General features: G+C 44.0%; 1 protein-coding gene across 19 annotated transcripts in view; it reads right to left on the bottom strand.

Moving 5' to 3' along the window:
• Positions 1-12,443, bottom strand: part of LOC5577794 (transient receptor potential cation channel trpm) — a 384,986-nt gene that overhangs the window by 27,254 nt on the left and 345,289 nt on the right. For all 19 annotated transcript variants that reach the window (XM_021843253.1, XM_021843248.1, XM_021843247.1 and 16 more), the window contains 4 exons: positions 5,307-5,463; positions 5,080-5,227; positions 3,983-5,017; positions 3,777-3,929 (listed from right to left, as the gene is read on the bottom strand). In XM_021843253.1, coding sequence (XP_021698945.1) covers positions 3,777-3,929; positions 3,983-5,017; positions 5,080-5,227; positions 5,307-5,463 — 1,493 coding nt within the window. The remainder of the gene's footprint in view (positions 1-3,776; positions 3,930-3,982; positions 5,018-5,079; positions 5,228-5,306; positions 5,464-12,443) is intronic.

The following is a 12,443-nucleotide window of genomic DNA, read 5'->3' as shown; positions in this document are numbered from 1 at the left end:
GAGTCTTGTTTGATACTAAGGTAGCTGACCCGAGTGGCTACGGGACTCGGAAGTAGTCCAAGAATACGCGCAGCAGTTGGAAGTGGCCCTACCAACCGAAGAGCAACTTGGCGCCACCACTCTTGAAAATGGCTGGAGGCACATACGAAGCGCCATATGTAGCACCGCAAGAGCAGCACTAGGTTCAGTGGTTTCGAACCTAAGAAACGACTGGTATGATGGTGAATGCCAGCAGTTGAAGAATGAGAAGAATGCAGCGTGGGCGTAAATGCTGCAACTTCGCGCTATAGCGAACGAGGTGCGGTTTAAACAAGCAAGGAAATAGACAAAACTTGATCTTTTGAAAAAAGCACAGCAAGAGGAACGGGATCGCTAAGTAAGGGAAGAGCTGTTCTGCGCAAAAGACTCACGGAAATTTTATAAAAGCTGAACTGTTCGCGCAAATGCTTTGTGCCACAAGTCGACATGTGCAGAGATTGTAACGGAAATCTTCTCACGAACGAACATGAGGTGGTCGATAGGTGGCGGCAGCACTACGACGAGCACCTTAATGGTGATGTAGCCAGTAGCGAAGGTGGCACGGTAATAACTTTGGGAGCACGCACGGAAGACGAAAGACTTCCGCATCCAGATCTACAAAAGGTAGAAACGGAGATTGGACGGTTGAAAAAAAAAACAAAGCCGTTGAATTGGATCAACTACAGAGCGAGCTAAGTGCACAAATACGGGTTCTCGGACAAACTGAATAGATTGATCAAGGCGACGATGGAGCGAGTGGTGTGCGTAAGACGAGTATCAGGGACACTCTCGAAATGCCCTGCCTGCAAAAGAACGATAGAAGGCCAATATTAATAGAGATAATCCAGATCAATCTGAACCACTGCGACACCGCACAGCAGCGGTTGTGGTAGGCAACGACAGAAAATATGTGTGACGTGACGATTATTGCAGAGCCGTATCAAGTTCCACCTGATAACGGCAACTGGGAGGCAGATTGAACGGAAAACGGCTGCGATACATGTTATGGCCAGATTACCTTAATTATTCAGGAAGTGGTGGACAATTCGGTGTTGATGTGGACAGTGGAGCAGTTCAGTCAGATGGCGGATCAGCTAACTGACAAGTTGATCGGTAGGAAGCTGATACTCGTTGCAGGAGACTTCAATGCCTGGGCTGTGATGAGGGGCAGAAGAGTGACCAGCGCAAAAGGATACTTCCTGCAGGAAGCCTTAGAGATGCTAGATGTACGATTGTGCAATGAAGGCTCCGTTAGCACATTTCGGATAAACGGAAGGGAATCCGGCATTGACGTTACGTTTTGCAGTCCTGAACTGTCGGCGAATATGAACTGGAGAGTTTGTAAGGGATACACCCATAGCGACCATCTAGCGATTCGCTATCGGCTCGGTCAACGGAACCCTGTGCTAACAATGGGAAAAATAACTAGCGAGCGGAAGTGGAAAACGAAAGCCATTAACAAGGAACTATTCGTTGAAGCACTTCGTCAAGACGACGATTACGAGGTTATCTAAGCCACCGAACTAACACAAAGGATAGTAACGACTTGTGACGCAACTATGCCACGAAAACTGGAGCCGAGGAGGCAAACGACGACCAGCTTACTGGTGGAATGACACGCTCAGCACGATTCACACTGCTTATCTGAGAACCAGTAGGTGGCTCAGCGAGCAGGGATGGAAATGGAGAGGAGGGAGCGAAGGATGGCTTTTCGCGACGGTAGGACTGCAATCCAACAGGAGATCAAGTTTTGTAAATCTAACACTGCGGAACACGTTTTTGTCTCAAGCACCAAAATACCTTTATACGATCAATTAAGGGGTGCTGAATCCATTGCCGTTTTCAAAAATATCACGTCTAGAAGATATCGGCTGTTAGAAATGCAAAAAATGAGTATTTGAGCCAACTTGCATGCAAGTTTGTCAACTTGTAAGGCAATTTATTTGCTTAATTTGCCACAGAATTGCCAAATATAACAATACTTATCAACAAAGTTTTTTCTACTTTCAATGCGTAAAACTTATTTTTAGTGGTTTGAAAAAGTATTGTATTTTCCCATATAAGAGAAACGAAGTATGGAGACAGCAAGCATGTTGAAAAAATCAGTTTAATCTAAATTTTATCCGGAAATTTCAACCAAAATATATCTCAAATGAAAGTTTAAGTCCTATTATGCATGCTTGATGGACTAGATCAGAAAAAATGGGATAAATTATACTTTAAATTTTAGACATACATCAATAAAACCAGTGTTTTATGCAACTTTGGTGACCTGTAGCTAAAAATTGTGACGTGCTGGAACATTTCTGAGAACTGCATCAGATTCAGCAACTTCAAATCTACTAGATACACATTATCTAATCCTTGAGACATACAAACATGTCATTTTTGTTACGCTGTGTAATTGCTACAAGAAGCTGCGCCGAGATGCAGACACCAATCCATTGGGTAATGCGTATCGAATCGGTATGGCAACGATCAAGGGCCCTTCGACACTATCTAAAATGTGCCCAGACAAGCTGAAATTGATCGTAGAGTGCCTAACGACGAGCTTTTAGTAGCGGCGAAACGACTAAAATCGAAGAAAGCACCTGGTCCAGATGGAATACGTAGTGCTGAAAGCTGCTATCCTGGCATATCCGGACATGTTCAAGAAGGTGTTGCTGAAGTGTATTGACGAAAGCAACTTTCCAGGAATTTGGAAGATCCAGAAACAGGTACCGCTGCTAAAGTCAGGGAAGCCACTGGGAGATCCAGTCTCGTTTAGGTTCATTTGCCTGCTGGGTACGCTTGGAAAGGTTTGCCGCTACGGCTATCTGAGCGCCTGACCTCTCCTATAAAGATCGTAAGAAGAGGTCAGGATAAAAGTATTACAAAAAAAAAAGGATACGTTTGAACACAAAGGTACAAGTTCCACGGAATCCGCCAGAAATAAGTTGGTATTGAAAATTAAGTGTAAAAGAAGTTTTACGTCAGCCCATCCTTACTGTTTTTAAATTTGGAAAGTTTACCAGCGATCCTTTTAACAATAGGTTATGTTAGGAAAACGATAAAGTTTATTTTGAAAACAAAACCATTCATGTCATAAAACAATATGTCATGCATTTGAAAAAAAAGTGTTTCGAAATCAACTCGAAATCAAATGGTTGACATGTATTGAAGTAGGTAGCAGATGCAATAAAATAAAAGTTGGAAATAAAAGGCTTAGTTTAAGTGTAAAACAAAATGTTAAATTAGAGAAAGCGCACACACAGGATAGAAACAAGCAAGCAGGGAACCGTGAATTGATAGGATAAAACCTTAACAGTGGTTTATGAAGGGAGGAAAAGATCCCTGTAGGAAATGGGCGTGCTGCTATTCAATACCTGCGCGGTCGGCGTCGAGTTGAGATCACCAACCGGTTTTGCATTCTGAGTAGGTTTTTTCGAGAGCATTCTAGTTTGTTTTTTTTTTGTGGGGGTCGTCAGATCAGAGGAAGTGGTATTCAACCAAACGACGTTCATTAGTAAGTTTAAGAGGAGTAGTTTTACGGTTTGTGTGTTCATGTATTTGAAGGTGCAAAAGGTTAATCAAAAACACCAAGATCGAAATGACAGTGGCGTCATTCCGGTTGAGGTTAGTAAATTGAGGTTCGAGAACGTCGTTCCAAGAGATAAATATTTCGAAAATTGAAAAAGAGAAGAGATTAGATCGATAAGTTTATACGGAAGTCCTATTTTGGTGGGAAGATAAATACTAATCATAGTTTGATTTCTTACCTCCGCATCTGGGTTATGTTTGCCGTTGTCATCGTAATCGAGACATTGATTTTCAAGATGTTCTTCTTCGGTTTGAGGCATCTGTTGTAGTTCTTCTTTCGATTTGAAGTCCAGCTTCTTGACGAAAGGTGGAACAAGAAGGCCCAATATAACCTGTGAATGATTGGATAAATTACCAGTCCTGTTGAAAAAATATATGCTCTTACCTTCAGATTTGTGTTTTTTCTCGTTCTCAAACCACCCATCCAAAGATCAGCCAAAATGACCTGACTGCAAGGGTGAGCGAGAATTGCTCGGTGATTAGCTGCCACGGCAAGCGAAAGGCAGCTTTGACTAGACCATGACTGCAGTTCACAAGTTAGGAGCCGTTGAGCTCGTTCTGCATCTTGACGATAGCAGAAATCCAAGAGCTTCAGACCCTTAACTTCAAATTCTTTTGCATAGCTCCGCAATTCTTCGTAGATTTCCGTATCCAAATCATCATCAGCCGCTTCATGTGCCATTGCTTTGTATAGCTTACACGCTACTAATGACTTGGCCAGGGCTTCTTCACCATGCGTCCACATCAACAACGCCATCTGTTGGCGCTTCGTAAGTACAGCCCAAATTAATAACTCGTTGAATGGAAACTCAAATAAGGCCATGTCAGAGGTCACTGGCAGAAGGCCCGTGACTAGGCTCATAGAGTTGATTCCAGCGCTTCTCGCAAACGTTGATGGCTTCCTATGAGTGTTCACATAGCTGTTCATCACTTTTGCGTAGATTGGCCGAAATTTCCGTCGAGTGTAGTACGACCGGTAGGCACCTCCCATTAACTTATTGATCACTAACCCTATATCATGCAAGGTATAAACATAACCTTTCGGTATATGCGGTCGAACATCTCTCAGGATGTAGCCTAAGGTGTTTGCTGGTCCATGCTTAGTATTGTATAACTCTTCGAGTCTCGGAATCGTCAGAAACTTTCGCATCGAGACTCCATTCTCCAACAGAAGTTTAACAAAATCTATTCGATCGTGCTCCAAGGCTTGCATCATTGCTTCGTCCAGTGCTCCGTGAGGCCATTCTTGCCCATAAACGAAAATTTCCGAACGAGCAATATCCACGCGGTTCCACGTCAAAGCCAAGCTCAGCTGCTCCGGTGGACTCAAGTGCTGGGATTTAAAAAGTGCAGTTAATATAGTTTGGTCCAACTCGGGAGCGTTTCCCTCGGGTCGATCCTGTATTCTAAAAACGGTTATCTGCGCGATGGGAAAGTAGATTAGTGTTCTAGAAACTACAGTCACATACTTGAATAACTTACCAGATTCTTATTCTTAGTGCACAACAACAATTCCTGATAGAGCTGCTCCGCCTGCTCAGGGCTGACCTCAAAAGTTTTCTGTATTGTACCAAGCAGATAGTCATGCATCGACTCTAACACAACCTGTTCACCCGTATCGGAAGCATATCTACAGAAAAGGCATACGGACGGGTATTAGTATATGATCGACGGGAAATCCTGAAAACTGAATGGAGGTCGATATTTACTTATGTACAAATGCGATCAAATCGGCCGCCCGACCGGAGCCATCGCAAACCACTACCGGCACCGGAGGACTATCGGTGACGTATTCTAGCACAGCTCTGATTGTGTTTGTGCCACCCTCAATTACCAAGCATACTACAGGTGTGCTCGAGTGCGTAACTAGAATGGGGGGAAAAGAACGTAGTTCATAGATTGTGGTCATTACAGGCTATTTCATCACACTATTTCTAGTAAATTTCTGTGAATGATTTTTTCTATTTGTTGAAGGGGGACAACAGCTCAATGTACAACTACAGCCGAGAAGTGTTCTCGAAAAAGTTTCCATGAACAAACTATTGCTACAGGGTAGAAGAGATAGTAGGTACATCATTGATGCCAGATAAACATGCATCAAATCGTGGTGATTCACCGATTGAAATATATGTACTATGAAATGAAATGGATATGGTACACTGTTACAGCTAGTTTCTTGTCATCCAACATCATTCCTAATGCATACCAACTACAACTTATACAGTGATTTATTATCATCGCCCCCAACTGAAGCGCCCCTCTTTCTAAATGCCCATCAACAACTGTGATTTATCGAATCTCCATTATCCTTCGTCTCTTAGGTCTTGTTAGGTTAGAGAGCCACTCAATCCGGTCAGACCCAACAAACCGTGAAGGAACATAGTTTGCTTCCGGCACACGCTCGTGCGCATCCAATTATCCTCTCATTTGCCCCGAGACTGTCTGGTCTAGAAACCCCGTCGCCCTCCCAACCCGGTAGATCACTTGTAGCTACTAATTAGCCTCCGAATCATTTTCCCTTAACCCCATGACCCTCTTCGACGTGTTGAAAAACGATCCGATTCAGATTCGAAGGAAAGGGTAACTCAGGCAGCAGTGGTGGCTCGTGCCGAAGCAGCCTCAACGGAGCGCAACCAACTGTGGAATGTATCATCCTGCTTCCTTCATTATACTGTGATTTAGATAAACTTGGCTACCATTTGTTGCAAGGAGATTTCCCGAATCGGAGAGGGGAGCCCTCTGGGGGAATGGCATGCCAATTCACAAGAACAGAAAGCATGAACCAACTGGGCTCACGTGTCGATTTTGTGACATCAACTTTCTAGTTTGAAAGTTGGCATTCCACTTGCTTTCTGCAGTTCTACTGGACTTGATGGAATGAAGTGCGCACGGGTTGTTTTTCACAGAGACTTCAGCTCTTTCAACTTTGAAGGCTTCAATCTCGGATTCTGGTGCTCCAATTGAACTAACATTTTACTGTTGCTTAGAAATATATTTGAACTGAGATGTGCTCAAATATACGCAAATTTACCTTTCGAATTATGGTTAAAATAAAACATTATACTAAGAAGGTTTGCTGACAAAATGACCAAGTTTGCAGAAGGGAATAATGCTTCAAACATTTTCATGGAAGGGTAACGTTAGTACTATCTTTATATAGTCATCGTTCATAATAAGTTAGCAAGCGATGCAAAATTTCTCGAAACATTTTCATCCCTATCCCTTCAGGAGCTATGTTAACCTTCTAACCCCCGGAACATACCTTTTATTTTCTATCCACTGGTGCTCCAAAACAAATTAGGGTACCGTAGTCCGGGGGTAAATTGATCACTGGGGTGAATTTGATCAGGTCGGTACCAAATAGCATTTCCTTTCAAGGATGCTTAATATTTCGTTGCCATCACAGACATTCCATGTTTTCTAGTTTATGATAGTCTAATGATGATTTTAAACTATTTCATTTTAATTAAGGTCAATTTTGCATCGAAATATTCACAGTTTTTGAAGGTGTTAAAAATACTGATGGAAATGTCGGTACTAAACAATCCACTTGTAACTGCCTTTTTACACGGCCCGCTAGCTCGCATGAACCTTAAGGAACACTCAGGGTCGGCTCAATTCCTTGCCGTTGAAGAGACGCGGATAAGAAGGATAACCACAGAAAATAATGTGATGGCATGTTTATTGCGGTAATTGCCCTATCGGCCCTAACCACCTAATTCCCTAGCTATAACCTACCAGGTACAGAGTACTCACGTGGTGTGGGTGTGTGTGTGTGTGTGGGTGTAGTCTCGTTGGGGCCCGTACGCTGCACTCCGGTTGGCGGATCGTCGGTCAGTCCGGACTTCTGTCCTCCCTCGTGCGACCTTGGATGGTACGTTTCTTCGGATTCTGGATCGCTTCAGGGATATCTCGGAACCAGGGGTCGGTCTCAGGCTTCCGGCTCGGAACCCTCTCCCAAAACGGGCTTGCACACGTCGTCGGCCTTGGGTTGAACTAGCCCGTATTCGGTACAGCAGGCTTCTTGCTTCGGCTTACACAACCGTCTTCGTGGTGTCGTGTCGCGTCTTCTCGGTACACAAGGTGTCCGGCCTTGAAGTGGTAATCCGGAATGGTGACAGAATACCGGGAATACAACACTTCTACAACCGGTTCTACGGCTGAGATTTGTGGTCACTCTATACAGAAATTGCGTTTTCTATAATCCTTTTCGGACACTTCTGATTGGCTTCGCGTTCTCGAACTAAGTGACCGAGTGGTTTACAATTCCTGGCTCTGGGACCTTCGACCGCCCATTCGAAGGCATTCCTTTGAGACTGTATAGGTGTAATCCACCCGGAACCTCCCAAACGGAGAAATTTGGCCAACACTGTTCAGCCTCGTTCACACTGTCAACCAGTGTTATTATTATGTATAGTGTTACCTACTGTATATAATGCCTAGGTGTTTATTCAATTTAAACGTTATGCCATCCATCTATCTAGCTTTTGATAAGTTCTAGCTTCAACTTGGTTTTTATTTATTTAATTGTAGAATTAGTTTGCATAGTATTTTATATCTTAAAGTCTAATATTTCCCTACTAGCTATTTTATATATTTGTGGTTTTACCTCTTAAAGTTATTCCGTATAATTTACCCTTTATGGACCCAATGTCAAACAAGCAGTGAACGGAGTAAATCGACTGGTCACACACTGCTGCCAATCCTGCATGTAAACTTTAAGTGTTAAAATGTTGTGTTAGCTTCAGTGTGAAGTGCTGAACTCATGTTTGAAATCGTACAGCATTACAAAAATAGTTTGTTGCTCATAAAACCGTTTATTGTTGAATAACGTGCTCATTTCAAGAGAAATTGCATACATTTGGGCGTATTATGCAGATTCACAAGGTTTAATTTTGCAATAAAATGATGATCTGCGCGAGTTGTAAGAGTTTTTACATCATTTTCAGAATCAGGAGACCCAAATTTAGTAGATAGGGAAATTTTATATTCTAAAATATGCATTACAGTAAAACCTCCATGAGTCGATGCTCCATGACTCGATATCGACTTATGGAACCTTATCAGAAACAAAATTTCATGGTTACTATGATGGTCCCCTCAAACAGCTTTCCAAAGCATTTGTTTCCACAACTCGATATTTCCATGAGTCGATGGTCCCTTGAGATATCGACGCATGCACGTTTGACTGTATTATATTGTGATCAATTTCGCCCCAATGTGTCATTTTCAATTTTTGATATTAAAACTAATTTTATGAAATGTCAAATCTTATTTCATAAAAAATCGATTACATAATCTGATAGAGATCAATGAAGTACTGATTTGACCGAAATAAATTTGACAATTTCTGATTTTGGAAGAAAAACATGACAATAAGTTGTGAAATAGTGATCATTTTGCCCCGGTACCGTAATCCGGGGTATCATTGATCAGCGGGGTAAAATTGATCAAAATGACTCATCTCGTAAAAAGTACGTATCATCATTTATTGATGGAACATTTCCAAATCATGAATGGTGCTTCTCTTTCTTATATTCATAACCTAACAAAAATCAAGATTATGGTTAAAATTGCGTTTACTTCATGTGCCAATTTATCAACTTTTCGAAAGAATGATTTCAAAGGTTATGGATGACCCTACCACAGATTCATGTCTCACATAAGTTCAGCAAACGATATGAGCAAGGAAAGTGCTGTTCTTACTAAAAATGGCATCGCCGAAAACGATCCCCATGTCAAAACTTCCATAAGTATGTTCAATTAGTCAACATTCCCGAATTACTGATAATAATGTAGAATTCCCTTAGGAAATTGCCTACCTTCAGGCGTATTCCATGGTTAGAGATGTTTTTAATTTTAATGTAATTCAAAAAGTACCAACTCCCACAATAGGTGAAGTTAAGGATGCTATCAAACAGCTCAAGAACAACAAAGCAGCTGGAAAGGATGGTATTGGAGCGGAACTTATCAAAATGGGCCCGGACAGGTTGGCCACTTGTCTGTACCGATTGATAGCCAGGATCTGGGATACAGAACATCTACCGGAGGAGTGGAAGGAGGGAATAATATACCCTATATATAAAAAGGGTGACAAGTTAGAATGTGAGAACTATCGAGCGATCACCATTCTTAATGCAGCCTATGAAGTGCATTCCCAGATCATCTTCTGCCGTCTATCGCCACTGGCAAGCAGATTTGTGGGAATTATCTAGCCGGTTTTGTGGACGGGCGATCGACGACAGACCAAATCTTTATGTTGCGGCAGATCCTCCAAAAGTGTCGCGAATATCAAGTCCCTACGCACCACCTATTCATCGATTTCAAAGCGGCCTATGATACCATCGACCGCGAAGAGCTATGGAAGATTATGGACGAGAATGGTTTTCCCGGGAAACTGACTAGACTGATCAAAGCAACGATGGATAGTGTACAGTGCTGTGTGAAGATATCGGGTGCATTATCGGACCCGTTTGAAACACGCAAAGGACTTCGACAAGGCTATGGTCTTTCCTGCCTCCTGTTCAATATTGCGCTAGAAGGTGTTATGAAACGGACGGGCTTCAACATGCGGGGCACGATCTTCAATAAATCCAGTTAGTTCATTTGTTTCGCTGACGACGTGGACATTGTCGGAAGCACGTTCCAGGTGCTTGCTGAACAGTATACCAAGCTGAAACGTGAAGCAGATCGGGTTGGATTGAAGGTAAATACGTCGAAGACGAAATATCTGCTGGCTGGAGGAACCGAGCGCGATAGAGCTCGCATAGGCAGACGCGTGACGATCGACGGGGATGAGTTCAAGGTGGTGGACGAATTTGTCCACCTCGGATCATTGATAACGTCGGACAACAACTGAAGCAGAGAAATTCGAAGACGTATCATTGCCGGAGGTCGTGCTTACTATGGACTCCACAAGACCTTGCGGTCTGGTAAACTTCACTTCCGTACTAAGTGTACCATGTACAAGGCGCTAATAAGACCGGTAGTCCTCTACGGGCATGAGACTCGGACAATGCTCGAAAAGGACCTGCAAGCGCTAGGAGTTTTTGAACGACGTGTGCTTAGGACTATCTTCGGCGGAGTATGTGAGAACGGCGTATGGAGGAGAAGAATGAACCACGAGCTTGCGCAACTCTACGGTGAACCCAGTCTCACGAAAGTCGCCAAAGCTGGAAGGGTACGATGGGCAGGACATGTTGTGAGAATGCCGGACAACAATCCCGCAAAAATGGTGTTCAACTCAATTCCGGCCGGTACAAGATGAAGGGGAGCGCAACGAGCTAGGTGGTTTGACCAAGTGGAGCAGGATCTTGGAAGTGTGGGGCGATCGAGGAATTTGAGGTTAGCAGCCATGGACCGAGTTAGTTGGCGTAACACTGTGGCGCAGGTCATGTCTTGAAGGACGTAGAGCCAGCAAAAGTAAAGTAAGTATGGCCGCTTCTCTCCGTCCACGAATGCGATCCACGCTCTCCAGGTCCTGATGCACCTGGTCAATCCACCTAGCTCGCTGCGTCCCACGCCTTCTTGTTCCGACCGAATTCGTAGCGAACTTAACATTCTTGCAACATGACCTGCCCGGTATGTCCTACCAGCTTTAGACACCTTCAGGATACTGGGTTCACCGTAGAGTTGAGCGAGCTTGGTGCGGAGGTGAATCTTTCTTTGACCGTAGTTCCTTCTGGAGCCCGTAGTAGGCACGTTTTCCGCTGATGATACGCCTTCGTTTTTCCCGTCTAACGTAGTTGTCAGCCGTCAGCAAGGATCCGAGGTAGACGAACTCACCACCACCTCAAGGGTTTCCCCGTCTATCCCCGTGCATCCTAGGCGGGCCTTGTCGCGCTCAGTTCCACCTACCTGCATCTACTTGCGCATTTACCATCAGCCCGACTCTTGTTGCTTCGCGTTTCAGGCGGGTGAACAAACCGTTTCAAATTTTCTCTCAATAACATGCATGTCGTCCGCGAAGCCGATGAAACCTGCTTGATAACTTCCCACGAGCTGATTTGCTATAGGTGACAGACGACAGAAGAGAATTTGGGATAGCACTTTGTAGGTGGCGTTAAGGAAAGTGATTGCACGATAATTTTCACACTCCAGTTTGTCGCCCTTTTGTAGATAGGGCATATAACGCCTTACTTCCACTTCTCCGGTAGCTGTTCCTTTCACAGATTCTGAGTATCAGCCGATGCAGACAAGCGGCCAACTTCTCCAGACCCATCTCGATGAGTTCAGCTTCAATACCGTTCTTGCCAGCGGTCTTGTTGTTTATGAGCTGTTGAATGGCATCCTTAACTTCCCCCATCGTGCGAGCTGGTTGGTTTCCACTATCGCTGTGCTGACGTAGCCATCGCTTTCGTTGTCCTGACCTTATTTGCCTATGTTTTCTGAGCCATTCAGGTGTTCATCGTAGTGCTGCTTCCACCTATCGATTACCTCGTGTCCATCCGTCAAGAAGCTCCCATCTCTATACCGGCAGCTTCAGCTCGCGGCACGAAGCCTTTGCGGGATAGAACTTCCGCGTGTCTCAAGAACGGTACAGCAACTCCATCTCTTCGCATTCCACCTCTTCTAGGCGGCGCTTTTTGTCCCGGAATAAGCGGCTTTGCTGTTTTCCCTTCATTCTGAATCGTACCATGTTTTTCCGCGTACCATGCTGCAGCATTGCAGCCCGCGCTGCGTTCTGCTCCTCTAAAACCTCCTGTCACTCCTCGTCGAACCAAACGTTTCTTGATCTCCGTTCCACATATCCGACTATGCTTTCGGCAGCGTCGTTAATGGTTGCTTCGACTGTTCTCCAGAAGTCCTCAAGAGGGGCCCTTTCGAGCTCGCCTTCATCCGGCAAT

Source organism: Aedes aegypti, chromosome 2 (genome assembly GCF_002204515.2).
Source record: "Aedes aegypti strain LVP_AGWG chromosome 2, AaegL5.0 Primary Assembly, whole genome shotgun sequence".
NCBI classification, from domain to species: Eukaryota; Metazoa; Arthropoda; class Insecta; order Diptera; family Culicidae; genus Aedes; species Aedes aegypti.
The sequence above is the reverse complement of the archived record's forward strand: the minus strand, read 5'-3'. Positions and strand labels throughout refer to the sequence as shown.